Source organism: Thunnus maccoyii, chromosome 19, assembly GCF_910596095.1.
Source record: "Thunnus maccoyii chromosome 19, fThuMac1.1, whole genome shotgun sequence".
NCBI classification, from domain to species: domain Eukaryota; kingdom Metazoa; phylum Chordata; class Actinopteri; order Scombriformes; family Scombridae; genus Thunnus; species Thunnus maccoyii.
This window is the reverse complement of record NC_056551.1, coordinates 28,140,556-28,158,908: the sequence shown is the minus strand read 5'-3', so window position 1 is coordinate 28,158,908 and position 18,353 is coordinate 28,140,556. Positions and strand designations below refer to the sequence as shown.

Here is an 18,353-nt window from a genome sequence, read left to right as displayed (position 1 = left end):
TTCCCTCACCTCCTGTTTTCATCCACAGCTCTTCCTCCCTCCCTCTCGCTCTCACCTCCTCACCCCTCCACGCTCAGGACGGCCAGACGAGAGGCTCGTCAGACCAAAGCAGACTGGCTTTAAAATAGATCTGTATATATTTATATATGCTTATATCAAAAAAGGAGGAGGAGGGGGGAGGAGGAGGAGGAGGGAGGAGGAGGGGGGAGCAGGTGCAACGTAGAAGTGACGCAGAGGTGTTTTTATTCGCTGAATTTAATCAACGACCCCGTAAGCTGCTGCACACGCAGCAGCGAGTCGTGTCGGGGTGAGGAGATGATCCCGAGGCATCCGGGCCCGGGGGGGGAGGTTGGGGAGGCTGATGCAGAGGGGGGGAGGCGGGCGGGGGGAGGAGGAGGGGGGGCTGTGGAGGGGTGAGGGAGGGGTGAACTCTGTCTGCGGCTGGATAAGACTCGGCTGTGTGGAATGTCAGCTCATCATGTCGTTGCTGTTGACCCCGTATGTTGAGTTCTTCATGCTGTCGTTGACTTCCCGCCTGAACACCGACAAGTTCTGAGTAAACCTGGAAACACACACACACAGACAAAAGTTCATCGTTTTGAGTCATTTTTTAAGAAAAAAGGTTAAAATTCTCTAGGGATGCACGATATCGGCTTTTTTGCCGATATTTCTGACAGATCAGCTGCTTCTTCCCACTTTAACCTTAATAACAAACCGGGGCCTCGGTGGTCCAGTTGGATCCACATGGAGAGCCCGGGCTAACGTTAGCTGAGAGGCTAGCGGAGCGTTAGCCACAGCATGACCGAAGGGAAGCACAGCCAGCTAGCCTCCCAGCTAACGTTAGCCCCGGTGGGAAGAAGCAGCGGGTCTGACGGGCAGCTGAGTGAAGTGCAGCCTGCGGAGGAAACACCGGGACCGTCAGGGTGAAACAGTCCATCAAGGGAAGCACAGTCAGGCGACATATCGGCCTCTCATAATCGGCAGAATTCGCCGATGCCAATATTTCATTTTAGAGCTTTTATCGTCCGATACCGATGACGTGCCGATAATATCAGCTAGGTTCAGGTTGTTAGGTTCAGGTCTGGTGAATCCCGACTACGATGAAGGACAATAAAACGTTGGTATCCAGATGTTTGCGACCTACCTGTCCCGATTCTTTGTTAGTAGATTTCGCTCGATTCCCTCCATCAAGTTCTCGAAACATAAGTGCATGGCTTGCTGCTTCTCTGGGGGCTGGCTGTTGACGATGCTGTTCCTCAGGTCAGCAAAATACTGCAAGACGAACACACACGTTAACACACACACACACACACAGATACACACAGATACACAGATGTTTCAGGCGTGACTCGTGTGTGTGTGTGTGTGATTTTACCTTCTCGTTGAGGAGGATGAGGCCTAACAAAGGTCGTGACATTGACCACTGGTTCCTACAGTCCTCGAAGATGATGATGTTCAAAACTGTCGACAGCATCTAAACAACAACAAACACAACATTTCATTTAAACTTGTTGTTTGGTTGAAAACGGAGAGAGAGGAAACGTTCATTCAGATTTCTGCCTGAACTTCACCTGCTGGTCAGTGATTTTAATTCACTTCTTCTGTTTGTGGCTCATTTTTCATCCCAGTAACAGTTACGGCTGCAACGAGCGACTGTCCTGTCAGTTAAAACCATAGACTGTATAAAAATATGGACGTAGTTACCGTGACGTCACCCGTTGGTTTCTGAGGAGCGGTTCTGAAGCTCAAAGTGAGCTTCAAAACGCTGCCTAACTCCCAGCCAATCAAAAATGGGCAAAGAGGCGGGGCCGAATGGCTGAAACAAGCCACCTAGCGGCTGGCGGACCTGTCACTCAAAGCAGTCATGTTCTTCATTATGCAGAACTTTACAGCTTAATAAAATTTAAACGGGTGAGTTATAAAAAAATTCACCCCCCGTACAGTTGTCATGAAAGAGGAAATTAGCTGCAGAGACCAAAACCGTTGTTTGTACCAGGCTGTAAACATGTTTATTTCTGCTGTAAAGTTGGGCTTTTTAACATGGAGGTCTATGGGGATTGACTCGCTGTTGGATCCTCAAGTGGTCGTTCAAGGAACTGCAGTTTACGGCCCCGGAGGTTGCTGCTTGGTTAAAACCCGTCCGGAGTGTCTTATTTCAAAAAACGGATCTCTGAGTTTTTTCCTTCAACTACAAAAATTGTTTTTGCTAATCTGACAGATGGAAACATGCTGACGCCAACAAATCAGCCTGTTTGGGACCCAATATGACAAAAATTAAACACAAAATATGTAATTTCAGCCACTAGGGGTCTCAATCAAAACAATAACAAAAGACGGAGTGTGATGACGGTGTGAAGTAGCAAGGGATCATGGGAGTTGTTGTCTTCGTTGTTAAATAACCAGCTTCACCGGGATAGGATTACTCCAGTGTTCATCATTCAGGATGTTTTTACCCGCAGAGGTCTCCTCCTCTCCAGAACAAACAGACCCGGAGATTACAGGTAAAAACACTGAATAAAGCTGTTATTAAGTCATTAAGATGTTTGGTGACCACCGGACTTCCTGGAGGGGCTGTTAGCCGAGCTGCTGCTAACGTTTGTCCAGTTTATTTCTCTGATAACTTAAGATCCAGACGTCCAATGACTAAAATCCTTCTTATGGCTAAAAGATATAGTTAAAAACCACCTAAATTTATCATGAAAATGTGGCTTAAAACTGAATAAAATTCAATTTATAACAGTTTGTGTGGAACAACCACAACGCCGATGTATTATCTTGTATGTGTGTAAGTTACTCTTTGGTAGACGCCATTGTAGCAGACAAACACAGCGCCGCCGTATGCATCTGGTGCGTGTTTACTCTTTGGTAGAGGAGGTATGACGCCATCGACAGGCGACCAAATGAAACGGTCCGTTACTTTGATTAAATTAAAGATTTCTCTGAGTTTGAAAACTGTTGGATATAACATAGGTCTAGTTGTTTTTAGACATTTTAATGTGGAATAATTACATATTATAGCTTTAAAACTGCAACTACTCTGAGAAAGAGGAGGATTTTTGACTCTTCTTCACCCCTGTGGAGGCTTTTGTCTTTGTCCTGCTTATACCCCCCCCCGTGACGTTCATCCCGTCTGAGCGTTAGATGTTAGGTGTAAATGTGTGAAGCTGATCATCATCATCATCTGACCTGTTGGATCATCTCTGGGTGCTGCTGCATGATGTGTAGGAAGCGATCGTCCGTCGCCATCGGAGTGGGACGCTTCTTCGTGGAGCGCGACAGCTGCTTGAACAGGTAGGTCACTATGTGGTCCAGACTGGAGCAGCAGCCTGTACACACCATCGTATCTGAAACACACACACACACACACACACACACACACACACACACACACACACACACACACACACACAGAGTCAACAACTGCAACCAGATGCACCACTAACTAATAAACATAAATAAAGTGTGAACGGTGAGAAGAGTTACCGAGCGCGGTGAGCCCTTCTGATATTGAAGACAGGATGTACATGACCACGTGAGGCTCCAGACTGGCGATGAAGTTCATGTGGTCTTGCGTCAGCACCTCCAGCAGAGAGTAGAACGACTGGCTGAGTTTAGGATAGTCCTGCAGGGACGAGAGGAGGGTCAGGGTTAGACTGTCGAAAGCTCCTACATGACAAGACTCTATCGTCAGCTTACATTTTGCATCTGCAGGCCGTCTCGTTTGAGAGGTTACAGTTACACACATGACGCTTTACACAGCTGTACATAACCCTAAACCCTGGATCCAGGTCTCAGTTAGCAGCACACTGATCTCAGATGGACTGATGTATAGAACAGTTTACGCCCAGCGACTCTAAATCGCCTGTTAGAGGGGAGAAGTTATTGATCTCTGTTAGCGAGCCTGAGTGTGCACACAAACCCAGAGTTGATTACATAGTTCATAGTTTAGTGATGATGATGATGATGATGGTGGAAAGTACAGAAAAAATACGCTAAACAGATTGTGCTGATGTAAGTCTTGATCGTGTTTGTGATGCTTTGAATTAAGGGTGGAATTGATTAGTTGATTGACAGACTGTTTTGATAATTAATAAGATAAAAAGCCTCATAATTCCCTTCAGACCTGCAGATTTACTGCTTTTCTGTTTCACTGTAAACTGAATATCTGACCTGATATTTGAGTTTACAGAAACTTTTCTTTACTTTCTGACAGTTTATAGACCAAACGATTAATCAAGTAATTAAGAGGACAATTAGCAGATTGATCAATAATGGAAATAATCATTATTTGCAGCTCTAGTCCAATAATCCCAGAGGTCTCAGGCCTCCTGAGAACCTAAAAACCTCTCAGCTGTAAATCTGCCTCTATAATCTGTATCAGTGAGTTTATGTCTCCTGGTTGTTCTACAGTATAAAACTCGCAGCAGCAGCAGCAGCAGCAGCAGCAGCTCTGAGTCTGTATCTGATTACAGGTCAGGTTTTATATGAACTGGTTAGTCTGGGAGGATTTCACCAGTATGTTTAAACTGGGTGGACGTACTAGTAAGTCACTGTGAGGGATGGACAGCAGTAGTTTAATGAAGGTCTGTAAGGCGTTATCCAGAGCGTCGTCGCCGTACAGACGGAAGACTCCGAAGTTGACGTAGTTTCCGCTGAGCACCGCCTTCAACATGGCGAAACACACGCTGACGCCCTTCAGCTTCACGCCGTACACCTGGTCCTTCGGGACTTCGCCCAGCGTCAGGATACGGTTCCCTGAAGGAAGGAAGACGAAGCACACGACGGCGGTTAACGGATGTTTTCATCTCTGATTCGTACGCGTCGTTTTAATGATTTCATGTTTTCCAGAACCTGAAGACATCTTCAAATAGGACGTTTTTGTCCAAACAACAACAATAATAATAATGATAATAATATAAATATAATAATAACAATAATAATAACAATATAAATATAATAATAATAACAATATAAATATAATAATAACAATAACAATAATATAATAATAATATAAATATAACAGCAACAACAACAATAATAACAATAATAATAAAATATATTCAATTTACAATGAAGTAAAGCAGTGAAAAAAGAAAATACTGACATCTGAGAAACTGGAGAAAATGTTTGACATTTCTGCTTCATAACTGATATTTTGTAAGTTGATCAATCAATTAATCAAATTATCATTTTGCAACTTTTTACTGTATTTCTGATTCTGTAATTCTCCTCATAGGCTTCTGTGTAATTCAACAAACAGTAGTTTCATGATATTAACACTACATACATACTACATATCGTATAATATGTTGTTTTAATTGATAATTAAAGAATCGTATCTTCAGTTTCTGAGGTCAGTTTGTCAAAGTTTTATAATTTAGTGAGATTTTACAACCCGTCAGTCTTCAGAGATTAAAACGTTAAAATAATCAAACTGAAGTTATAAAACTGTCACAGCTGTGATTTGCTGAAGATAGAAACTGATTCATAGGAAGAATCTACGGAGGCCCAAAGTGTTCAAAATTATCTTAACTGAATAAATAAATTAAATATATGAATTAAATAATCACATGAACGAGGACATTTTGAAATTAAAAACTGTTGGAATTAACTAGTAAATTTATATTCACAGAACTGACTGAGTGTTTACACTATAAAGATACAATAAAGATAAACTGCAGACATGAAGAAATACACTAAAAAACACAAAAAGTATAAAATTAAATAAGATACTAAAATCTCAACTAAAGCAAATAAAAACGACCTGCAGATGATTTTACAATTTGTTTAACAAAGTTTAACGATGTTAAATTAGACCGAAGTATCTGATTTCAATATATCAGTATCAGTGTTTATGTCAGCTGATTGGAAACGATTTACACTGTAAAATGTTCAGATCAGAACACATCTGGGTCACTTCTTTGTAAAAAAAAAAACAAAACAAAACAAACAAAAAAACCTAATAATTTTAGGATATATTTATCAAAAATGTTTTTTTTTGTAAACGGACACTTAAATGACCAGAAATAACTTTCAGCTGATAAATTATCAGATTTTAAAAACTCAACAATAGATATTGTGTCGACCTCAAAAATGCACTTTCAGTCAGATTATAATCAGCACATTTATATATATTTTTTGTTGTTGTTTTTTTTTATTGAACTATGTCTTATTTTTGAACCCTCTAGGTCTCCGTACACAACCTGGTTCACAGTATCTGTGAATATTCTGAGGTTTGTAGCTGATCTACGTACCGTATGTCGTGATCATCTTGCTGGTTTCTCTGAACAGCAGGATGCCGTTCGGTGACGACACGTCAAACTGTAGCCGCTGAGATCTACAAGAAGAAAAAAAAAAAACCATTAAAGATCAGAGTTAAAGGATCATGAAGGAAAAAACCAGCACGGTGAAAGTTTGACACTCAAAATTTAAACAACAGATGATGAAAAAAAAAAAAGATTAAAAATGCAGATTTGTTCGTTTTTACACTTCAGTCATTCCTGTGAAACTGAAGTATAAAAATCCCATCAGCCCCTGCACACGCACACACCTGTATGACTGAGATCGTTTACCTGTTGTGAACCAGCTCGGCCATCAGTTTGAGGACAGGAGTGGTGCATGCTGGGTCGTGGTACCAAAGCTCTATGGCCCGCTGCAGGATGGGCATGTACGCTGGATATCTGCAGGTCTGAGTTAAAGACGGTTCTCACAGAGAGCGGGAAGAACAATCAATATAATATCTATAATATTAAACAGTTTGATGTCAGCTGAGAGGATACATCCAGTCGAACAGCATCATGAAGCTCGTCTTGGCGTTGAAGGCGAACGCGATGCCTCGCAGGTCTCGCACCAAACCCACCAAAGTCCTCTGCAAGAAAACCACAGAAGAAGAATTCATCTTTATGAGCTAAAATTCCTCTAAACATACAATGTTATCAATAAATCAATCACCTGGGCGTTTTTGCTTGAAAAAATGCTTAAAAAGGATAAAAGACAAAAAGCAGAGATCTGAAAATGCTTCCATGCTTATTTGAAATAAACAAAAGTGTTTATTAAAACGATTAAATATCATATCAGCTCAGTTTTTAATGACTGTCAGTCATCTAAATCTTCCTCCTAAACTTTCCTATCACGACGTTATCCGACGTTTGAGCTTCTGCTCTCAATATAAACAACAGGTGAGTGAATGCTAATGCTAATGCTAATGCTAATGCTAATGCTAACACTAGGTGAGCAGGAGTCTTCTGTTCAAACTGGAGAGTCAGTCTGTTGCATCACTGCAGAGCATCAACAGGTAAATAACACCTGTAACCACGGTAACTGTACACAACAAAGATGCAACAGCTGTAGCCTCAAAATGTACATAAAAATTTAAATGTGACAACAATATTACAGTTTGTTTTTAGGATCCTTTTAACTTATGTAAAACATTTGAGTACCTTGAAAAAGTGCTTTATAAATAAAATGTTTATTATTATTATTATTATTATTAATAATGAGATCAACATTTCACTGACAAAAACTCGACTGAACGGCTTTTTGTTTTTGCTGACAAAATATTAAAAAACAGTAAAATAATTTAGTCAAAAGACAAACTGCATTAAAATCACTAAATAAACACTGGTATTCAAAGAGTGTGTGTGTGCGTGTGACAGTGTGTGTGTGTGTGTATGAGAGTGTGTGTGTGTGTGTGTGTGTATGAGAGTGTGTGTGTGTGTGTGTGTGTATGAGAGTGTGTGTGTGTGTGAGTGTATGAGAGTGTGTGTGTGTGAGTGTGTGTGTGTGTGTGTGTGAGTGTATGAGAGTGTGTGCGTGTGTGTGACAGTGTGTGTGCGTGTGTGTGTGTGTGTGTGAGTGTATGAGAGTGTGTGTGTGTGTGTGTGTGTGTGTGTATGAGAGTGTGTGTGTGTGCGTGTGTGTGTGAGTGTATGAGAGTGTGTGTGTGTGTGTGTGTGTGTGCGTGTGTGTGTGAGTGTATGAGAGTGTGTGTGTGTGCGTGTGTGACAGTGTGTGTGTGCGTGTGTGTGTGACTCACCTTGGCCTCCTGCTCATTGAAGGTGTTTGTACTCAACATTTGAGCCACAGCTTCAAACGCCGCCGTCAGAGGCAACATGAACTGTTCAAACTGGTCCTCGTCCTCGCCTGCACACAAACAAACAAACAAACAAACAAACAAACAAACAGTTTAATGTATTTATTTTTATTTTCTAGACGACAACAACAACCGACCAGATCACATGTCAGTGTGCACATTTGAGTTCACACGTATCTGTCTGTACACGACTCAACAGGCTTCAATCAGGCGTCATTTCAAGTAGAATGAATGAATGAATGAATGAATGGATGGATGAGTGAGTGAGTGAGTGAGTGAGTGAGTGAGTGAGTGAGTGAGTGAGTGAGTGAGTGAGTGAGTGAGTCCTCTCCTTCACTTTGACGTCACTGCTTTGGGTTTCTGATATTAAATTAAAGAGCTTCTCTGGAAATTTGGTCGAATCTAAAAAGTCTTAAATCGTCACCAATCAGTTTCTGAGGAAAAACGACACGAGAAAAAAAAGCCACGAAGAAGAAACATCGAACCACATCAGCAAAACATTTTAGTGAATGAATAAAAAATAAAACGGTACTTGAGTTGAAAGTGAGCTGTCAATCAAACTTCTTTCTCAGGACACGCCCACACAGTCCTGAGAAACGGTTTGAGCAGCCAAATCAGCTGTTTTTAAGTTTTCTAATAGTTATAAATGTTTATTTTCATTCAGATTTTTGTGGATGCTTAATGAGAAACTCAACTTTGATATCATATATGAATTTTTATAATTTCAAGCCACGTTTCCAGAGGCTTTAATTTTGACGGACCTGCATCTCGTTTGTGTTCTCAAAGAATAAACAGACTTACCGAGATCGACCATCAGCAGGCGTCCCAGTGCGGTGTAGAAGGTGGTCCGACATCTCATGTCGCTCAGGTTGGACTGGTTGTTCACTCCCAGGAAGGAGAAGTGCTCGCTCTGATGACACACGATGACACTTTCTCATTAAAAACACATGTAAAAACATATCAGTGAGGGTTTCATGTTACAGTAAGAAGCGCTGCACTCACCGTGTGATTATTCAACATGAACTGAACGGCGCTGAGCTTCACCAACTTCCTCACGCTGCTGTACGTGCACGACGTGGAGTCAAGGAGGAAACGGACAGATCCACGTACTTATTAAAGTTTTCATTTCATACGCAGAGTCCCGGCACAGCTTAACAACGTTAATATCAGTCTGCTAAACCTTCATCATCAGGAGTAAATACGACTGTCTGCGCTGTTTAAATACACTGATGTGACTCCTGTGGAACATATGAAGAAACAAACAGGAGTGAATGCTATAAAACTGCTGCTTTTCTGGAAAGTTAACGTGTGTCGAGACGCCGACAGCGTGTGGGATTTAACCCTTAAGAACCCATGATGACACACGTGTCACTAATCCTTACGATGTTCTGGAAAATTCCTTCTACAGCTTTATCCTTGATTTGAACTCTGGTCTATTTGGTCTGTTTTATTTTATATTCCCCATAATGTTCCGACACATACTGCTGTCACTACCAACGAGGTAACTTTTCAGTTTAAGGACTCGTATTCAGCAGATTTCCAGCTCTAGATTAATATTCTGAGGCTCTGCTGGAACATCTGTCCATGATTTACAGTTAAAAACTGATTATTTATCTCTTTCTGGCTCTTTATGAAGCTCCTCAGTTCAGCAAATACATGAATAAAAATCTGTCATATTTCTCAGTTTGCATGTCTGTAGTCTAACACGCACGCACGCACGCACGCACGCACGCACGCACGCACACACACACACACACACACACACACACACACACACACACACACACACACACACACACACACACAGATGAAGGATATCCTAGTGAGAGGTCATTGAGTAGCTGGAGTGTCTTGGAGGTGATTGGTTCACACTGGCCCCAGTACTTCAAGTTTGTGATGCTGAAAGACAGAAAAGAACGATTACAAGAAGAAGAAGAAGAAGAAGAAGAAGAAGAAGAAGAAGAAGAAGAAGAAGAATGATCTACATGAATTATTTCTATACAGTTAAACAGTTTTATCTACTTTTAATAATTAGAAACGTTACAGATTCATTTTGAAGTTTTAACAGCATCACAGTCTTCATCAGCACATGAGGTTTGCTCGGTTGTCATGGAGATACTGTAAACACGACCACTTGTCATCACTTGACACATAATCACATGCTCAGATCACATGATGACACCTGAGCCGTCTCCATGACAACAGCAAACTCCATCCACTGATGAAGAGTGTGAGAAGTGGTTGAAAGCTCCATAATAATAATCTAGCAGGTAGTGTTTTATCTTCTGTTTTAATGTAAAATAAATGATTATTTCTTGAAAATGTGAGTCTATGGAGGATCTTTAACCCAGAATTAAAAAGGGGAGGGAAATATGTGTATATATATATATATATATTTATTTTTATTTTTTTTTTGCACAATGATATACATACAACAGAAAATGTAACATTGAAAATGCAAAAGTTACTTATAGTTACATATTTTACATTTCAGGATTTTAAATTCCACTTTACATTTACTTTCATTTCACAACATCAATTTATCATTTCTGCAAATTTCCTTTTTAACATTTAATTAATGAAACCATATTTTATTTTAATTTCATATTTATTTTTATATTTTGATTTTCCCTTTTCACTCTTTTTAAATCCCATCTACACACGTCTATATTTCACCTTTAGAGCTGCGACTAGTGATTATTTTTATTGATTACCCCGTCGACTGTTTTCTCCTCCATAAAATGTCAGAAAATGGTGAAAAATGTCAATAATTGACGACCTGAAGCCTCGACACAAAGACCTTCAGTTTACTGTCACAGACGACTGAAGAAACCAGAAAATATTCACATTTAAGAAACTGAAATCAGAGAATTTTCATGTTTTGTCTTTAAAAAAAAGACTCAAAACGATTAATCGATTATGAAAATAGTTCAGCGATTAATTTAATAGTTGGAAATTAATCAATTAACCAACTAATCGCCTTGTGTTTCTTTTCTTGATGCATTTTATGTTTCATGTAAAACATTTTGAATGTTTTAATTCTGAGTTAATGATCAGTTTCCTGCTGACAAACATAAAAACACTAAAAACTTCAAACAGAACTTTAATAAATTAAATAATCTTTATTTCTGATACTCACATTTTCCCTATAAAGACACTGAGTACCATCGTCTCGTCATTCAACCCCAGAACCTCTGATAGTCGTCGATAAAGCTGCAACACACACACACACACACACACACACACACACACACACACACACGGCTCTGTCAATGTGAACAGTTAAAAAACACACACATGTTCACAGGAAGTACAACAACACAAACCAGACGTTACATCACCTGTCCATCAGTTTTTCTTCTGTTAAACTTTTTTTTCTCACCAGCTTCAAGTTACTATAAGGAACTTTCATTTTATGTAGATTTTAGTGTCTCCGTAGCAACTAAATCTGTGGTGTTTTCCCAGAATGAAGACTGCATTTCCCATGAGCACCACCGCCTCGTGTCCTAAAGATCTTGGCTCGTGTTTTGGAAGCCAGTGAGCTGTTTACAGGCTGCACAGCGATGACTTAACGTATGTTTGTGGAAGATTAATAACTGTAAGCAATCGTTTACTTATGTAGGTCACATAGAGGCATCATGTGACTGTTTCATAACCAGTTAAAAGTTCCTTATAGTAACTTTAACAATAGAATAAAATAGGGATGCACGATGTTATCGGCACGTCATCGGCCGAAATGAACATTTTCTGCCAATTATGAGAGGCCGATATGTCGCCTTCTCCTCCGCCGCCTGACTGTGTTTCCCTCCACCGACTGTTTCACCCTGACGGTCCCGGTGTTTCCTCCGCAGGCTGCGCTTCACTCAGCTGTCCGTCAGACCAGCTGCTTCTTCTAGCGGAGGCTAGCTGGCTGTGCTTCCCTCCGGTCATGCTGTGGCTAACTCTCCGCTAGCCTCTCGCTAGCTAACGTTAACCCCGGCTCTCAATGTGGATCCAACTGGACCACCGAGGCCCGGTTTGTTATTCAGGTTAAAGCAGCGGGTCTGACAGGCAGCTGAGTGAAGTGCAGCCTGCGGAGGAAACACCGGGACCTTCAGGGTGAAACAGTCCACGGAGGAGCTGCTATGTTCGGCTGCACAGATAGGAAACACCTCGGCTGACAGGATGTACCACTCTGTTTGGGGAAAAAGATCTTTTTGGTTTATAACGGCGGTTGGTAACCAGCGTATTAGGTGCATTACCGCCACCTTCTGCTCCGGAGTGTGGACCAGAGATTAAATCCTACACATTAATCCTGTCTGTCTAATAAACTCAATGAAAACTCTACTGCTGCTCCCACTTGGCAGGTTCATTAAAGTTTTAATGCTGAGCTCCTGAACTCCAGTCTTCCTCAGTTCTTCCTTCATATATTGTCTTTCTTGATCATACTTAGTACAATCTATGCTTGCATGCATAATAGTCTCCTCAGCCAGCTGGAAAAACATATGTGCATCTATCGGTATCTGCCACAATGAGTCGGAAATATCGGCAAAAAATCCAATATCGTGCATCCCTACAATAAAACATGAACTGAGTTTTTGGCACAGATTTGGTTTTTTTTACTGCATCATCAGTTTTCAGCTCTGTCTTGTAGCTGCACGGTGTAAGAAGTGCTTCTCTACACATTCTTTGACAGAGTCAGTAAATTAAATCTACATCAGCTGATGGACAGGATGCAGACGGCCGACACAAAAGCCCAGTAATCTACACTAATGCACAACACTCTCAGCTCTGCTTTCTCGCTCCACGCAGACACAAACGAAGCATGAAGAGAGACCGAGATCTGCAGCACCAGATAAAGAACCGGACCGGGGGGGGGGGGGGGGGGGGCCGGGGGGGGGCCTCACGTTAGTTTGGAGAACAGAGGGTTAAAGTTGGCAGGAAGTCGGGGGCCAACAGCTCTGCTAATGCTGCTTATTGTGCTGACTGTAGTTGTTGTTTCTGCTCATTCACTTCAATAAAATAACACACTTTCCCTCCGCAGGAACTTAACAACCTGCAGCTCCCATAATAATCCCATAATAATCTCAATCTGCTTTGTGTTTCCACTGAGTTTTACAAACCACATCGTTCTGGACACACAGGACAAAAAAGTTCAGATGCTTTTAAAAATTATTCCATAAATAGATTTGCAAATTAAACAAAAACTACACAAAACTAAACCTGCAGTGTTTTGAGGTATTTTTGCAGGAAGGTTGTTCCAAAACATCTCGGATCAAATATTTCTAATTCTGCTGCTGTTGTTCTCGTGTCTTTGCAAAAGAAATGTTAGTAAATCTAAAATATGATGTTTCCTGTTGACACATTAATGCAGAAGATATAAAAACCATCTGAGACGAAACATGTGAAACGTCTGAAGTAAAACTTGTGTTCAGGACTGAGTGACGTCATCATGGTAATGTGTTTTTGTAGGTGAGTGAAGCGTGTTCATATATACATATATATATATATATATATATAAATAATACAGAGCATGTTAACATGTATGTTAGTGGACTAGTTGGCAGCAGGTTTTTGGAGCCTCCTGGTTAAATGTTTGAATATGTAAACATCAATCATTTCTTTTTCTTTAAGCGAAAATAAAATCAATTTAACTTTTAGTGGTGTTGATCTGCTAATTAGTGAAATGTAGTTAAACTGGTTTTAAGTTATAAAGCTCAGCTGGGATTTATAAAATGATGTTTTTTCTGATTTGTTATTGATATTATTTTCTATTCTGTACAATAGAAATCTTCTATTTAATATCATGTTTGATTGATGCCTTTGATGTGATGTGTGTGTGTTAAGTTTGGTTTTGAGAAGTAACATTACTATACTAATAAATCTTTACTTACATGTCAGATATTCTGGATTAGAGTACATTTAGTGAAACAACAGTCGTGTTTTATTGAAGCTTTGCTGCCTCTGAAAAGGCATCGAGAGTATTTGGAACAACTTGGATTTGATCAGAGACGACGTTTTAGTTCCAGGAAGTCAGAACGGTGGAAACGAAAGCAGAAGCTGAGACGATGGATATACGTTACATTACGTTACGTTACGTTACGTTACGTTACGTTACGTATGAAACACTGATCCAACTCATTAGCAGCTAGAAAACTGCTGCACGTAAAGAACTGAGAGGTTTCTGCTGAGCTGATACTAACGAAGCTACTTCAACACATTTTACAAGTCCTTTTATGAGTAATTTGCAGGTATTTAACAGTTAATTCTCAGGACATTTTAAGAACTGTTAAATCTAAATATAATGTACCAAACTGCTCCACCTTCTCTCAGCGTTTCTGCAGCTTCAACAAGTTAAATCTATTAAAGACATTTTAAACACCTCATAGAACAGTTTAATATCTAGTGATGATAAAGGCTGCAATTATTATCAGTTTCAATGTGAAATAAATGTCAGTTTATTTAAATTTATTCCACATATTTTTGTCCTGGCTGTATATAACAATCATCCCCAATAATAACTAGTGACTCATTAATCATGATGTGGAAAAGCAGCAGAAATACAATGAATGACTGGATGGATCAATTACCAATTAAAAGATAACGGTTTTATTTAATCTCAGAGGTCCAGAACAATAAAACAATAAAACTATAAAACAATAAAACTGGGGATTTTCCAGCCAAGACCTTTGTGAATTCTGAACTTAAATCAATGTTTCTTAAGACTTTAATATCTTTCTCTCTGTAAAATGTCCTGAAATTAACTGTTAAACACCTGAAATTACTATAAAATTAAAGGAGGAGGTAAAATAAAGCACATTTCTACCTACACAACAAGACTTATTATTTAAACTGTGTGATGACACTTTTATAAAGGCAGGGGGCGCTAGAACCAAACCAGACACCAGACGGGAACACGTGGAGGGAAAAAAAAACTAAACTACAGATTCTACTTTGCACCACTTATCTGGGACGTTCACATTTTGCAGTTTCTGCCCCCAGAACAAAGAGAACACACTCGGTCAGTCAGCATGAACCCAAGTCAAACTGCACAATAGTGTAAAACGACTGCACGTCTCTATAGAAACCGCTGCGGTCAGCACTAGCAGACGCCACGGCGCTCGGGACAAAAGATCTGCTCGACCTGGCCCCCCGTCAGCGGCGGACGGCGAAGGGGTTACCGAGGGAGGAGGGGGGAGGGGGGAGGGGGGGTTAACACATGCTACAGACATCTACTCTCTGATGCCGGTGCGGTTTGTTGAGAGCGGCGTTTACCTTTGAGGATTTCTGCACCTGGTCGCCGATGTAGATCTTTCTGAACTGTTCGAAGAAGCTGAGCATGGCGAGCTCCAGTCTCTCGTTGCCGGCCTGCGCCAGCCGAGAGTCGGTCAGGTTCATCAGCTGGAGCACCCTGAAGGACAAACATGTAGCACATTATTAACCATTAGTTTCCATCATGAACCGTTCGGTCTGTAAAACATCAGAAAACAAAACACGACGTCTTCAAACATCTTGTTGAGTCTGAAAAACCTCCCGAAGAGATTTAATTTACTCCGAATCATCACATCTGAAACGCTGGAAACACAAAATGCTGATTAACTGTTGTTGTGATATCGCCACGGCAACAAATACTTTCCTGCAAACAATATGGTGGCAATTTTTATTCTTTTTTTAAGCTCATATATTTAATAATTTTACACACACATGAAGGAAGGAATGACTGAAGCTGGTAGAAATGGAGCTCCAGTCCAGTTTAATCCCAGTATGCCGGTGTTACTGGGAGACTAAACCCTTTTCATGTCATAGATTTAGAGACGTGCCTCGTTATGTAAACGTGAGTTTGATTTGACACGTTCTTCTCATGTCTGAATAAACGCTGGAGTCACTTCTACAAACCAGTAACAGCTGCCAGTGTGACCATCAGACCAGTAACACGTCTGTAAGGTTAAATACGTCTCGTCTGCTTCGTTAAGAGCTGTGTGATAAATGTTTTACTCAGTTATGAGGCTTTACGATGTCCTGATATCAGTCACATCCACATAACGATAAATATCACGATACAGCACATCGTCTGTAAATTCAGTAAATAAATTGTTTATTTTTTATAGTTTAGTGATGTTTGAATCTTTCATGAACGAGCTCCTGGTCGGAGTTCAGAACGACATCGTTTCTGTGTCGCGTTCGCTCTCCTCCGTGTTCGTTTGTGAATTTCCCGCCTGCATCCGAACCAAACGGAAGAACGCAAAGCATCGTCTGAATGACGAAAAATATTAACGTAAAGAGTTTGATTTATGACACCATGAAATAAACAATAGATGTTTTTCTATCATTACAACATATATCATCATATCACACAGTCCTACTCACTGATCATCTACAAGGTAACTGACTGTACTTGTATAGAGACTTTCTAGTCTCCCGGATACTGAAAGTGATTTTACAGGAGCTACCATGCAAGGTCCCAACCTGCCCATCAGGGATCTAGTCATTCATACACTGATGGTTCAGCCATCAGGAGCAATCCGGGGTTACGTATCTCGCCCGAGGACACATCGGCATGCGGACCGGAGGAGCCGGGAATCAAACCGCCGATCTTCCGATCAGTGGACGAGCCGCTCTGCCTCCTGAGCCGCCGCAGATAGAAACGTATCGTTTCTATCAATAACTGCTGAGCGACTGAAGTTCTACATCCACGACGTTCATTAAACTCTTTTCTCAGCAGTTAGATCAGGAGTTTTAAAGGCCAAACTGGTAAAACTCAGACAACTGCTGGAGTCATTTTGTCTGCACGTCCACTGGTTCTCATCACAGGACATCATATCTGCACATGACTGGACAACAGTGACGTCATAAAAATACTGAAACGATGGATTTTATCACTCCTGTTTATTATTCTTTGTTCTTTGTCTAACTTCTGTTTGGGGGATAATTAAACTCTCACTTTTGGAACTACAGTTCCCATAATGCTTTGGTGAGCAACAAGTATGACACTGCCAGGGATTCAGTGAGTTAGTTTTGGGCTAAAACATTTTAAACTGATATTTATTTACATTTATTAGCAGCTCCTGCAGCTCCATGTTACAGGAGGCGTCTTCTTCTCTGATTTCTAAGCGGATGTATGAAGGTGTCAGAAGATGATGATCGGAAAGTTTAAGTCACGCTGGATCTAAAAATATGTGTTTAGATTTGACTGAGTCAAACGAGGAGAACGAGTTTCAATGCAAATCGCCGCTCACGCCTCCCATCGACAAACCTCTGGAACAATCAGCTTCTCTTTTCATCACTTCCTGAAAACTTATTTGATTTTAAACCGGTGAATTCTTACCGGCAGACTAACTCTCCGTCCATGGCGTCCTGCTCGTCTGTACTGGCGAACGACACCCGTCCGCCGATCACCGCCCCGATTATATAAACCAGCCATGTCAACCGACCTGCGGGAGGAGAGAGAGAGAGAGAGAGAGAGAGAGAGAGAGACAGAGAGAGAGAGAGAGAGAGAGAGAGAGAGAGAGAGAGAGAGAGAGAGAGACAGAGAGAGAGAGAGAGAGAGAGAGAGAGAGAGAGAGAGAGGAAGCGTCAGTCACACGTTTACAATCCTAAAAATAAATCCAGAGCAGACGGAGATGACTGAGGCCACACGCTGGTTTGTTCTCAACACTTAAAGTTGGATTAATAAGCAGCGGTTAGTGAATGTTAGTGGTGTTAAAACATGTTAAATGACAGATAACAGAACAGCTTTCTGAGGAAATAATGTAAAACTACAACATGAAACCAAAAAAATATTAATTTTTTGGATTTACAGAGCAGATGTGCTGCTGCTGAAGACAAAAACATTTATTAAATATTAAATTTCAGTTTGACTTTAAACCAAAAAATAATCAGATAATTAGAATAACTTAGCAGATACGATAAAACATAAATCTGTACATTATATTCATTACATCACTATAATACTGTTATCTTATTATTGTGCTTTTATATCATAAGCTGTATCATAGTATTTTCTTCATAGTATTGTATTATGAGTGTATATTATATATCAGGGCTGCAGCTGATTATTATTATTATTATTACAGATTAATGTGTTGATTATTTGATTAGTTGTTTGGTCCATAAAACGTCAGAAAATGCTGAAAAATGTTGATCAGTTTCCCAAAAATCACAATGACGTTAATATGCAAATTATATTTATTATTCACACCTGAACCCACAAATTTAAATTCATACAAGGTGTGTGTGTGTGTACATGTTGAAGGTGTGTGTGTGTACGTGTTGAAGGTGTGTG

The 18,353-nt window shown here is 40.4% G+C and overlaps 1 protein-coding gene across 2 annotated transcripts in view; it reads right to left on the bottom strand.

The window, feature by feature from the left end:
- The window catches only part of xpo7 (exportin 7), a 40,112-nt gene continuing 21,759 nt past the window's right edge, over positions 1–18,353 (bottom strand). For both annotated transcript variants that reach the window (XM_042395221.1, XM_042395222.1), the window contains exons 13-28: positions 17,397–17,502; positions 15,347–15,482; positions 11,232–11,305; positions 9,911–9,991; positions 9,095–9,158; positions 8,894–9,002; positions 8,036–8,142; positions 6,780–6,868; positions 6,573–6,680; positions 6,255–6,337; positions 4,541–4,755; positions 3,484–3,622; positions 3,187–3,344; positions 1,376–1,474; positions 1,145–1,272; positions 1–562 (exon numbers count right to left, since the gene is read on the bottom strand). In XM_042395221.1, coding sequence (XP_042251155.1) covers positions 469–562; positions 1,145–1,272; positions 1,376–1,474; positions 3,187–3,344; positions 3,484–3,622; positions 4,541–4,755; positions 6,255–6,337; positions 6,573–6,680; positions 6,780–6,868; positions 8,036–8,142; positions 8,894–9,002; positions 9,095–9,158; positions 9,911–9,991; positions 11,232–11,305; positions 15,347–15,482; positions 17,397–17,502 — 1,790 coding nt within the window. In that variant the 3' untranslated portion in view covers positions 1–468. The remainder of the gene's footprint in view (positions 563–1,144; positions 1,273–1,375; positions 1,475–3,186; positions 3,345–3,483; positions 3,623–4,540; positions 4,756–6,254; positions 6,338–6,572; positions 6,681–6,779; positions 6,869–8,035; positions 8,143–8,893; positions 9,003–9,094; positions 9,159–9,910; positions 9,992–11,231; positions 11,306–15,346; positions 15,483–17,396; positions 17,503–18,353) is intronic.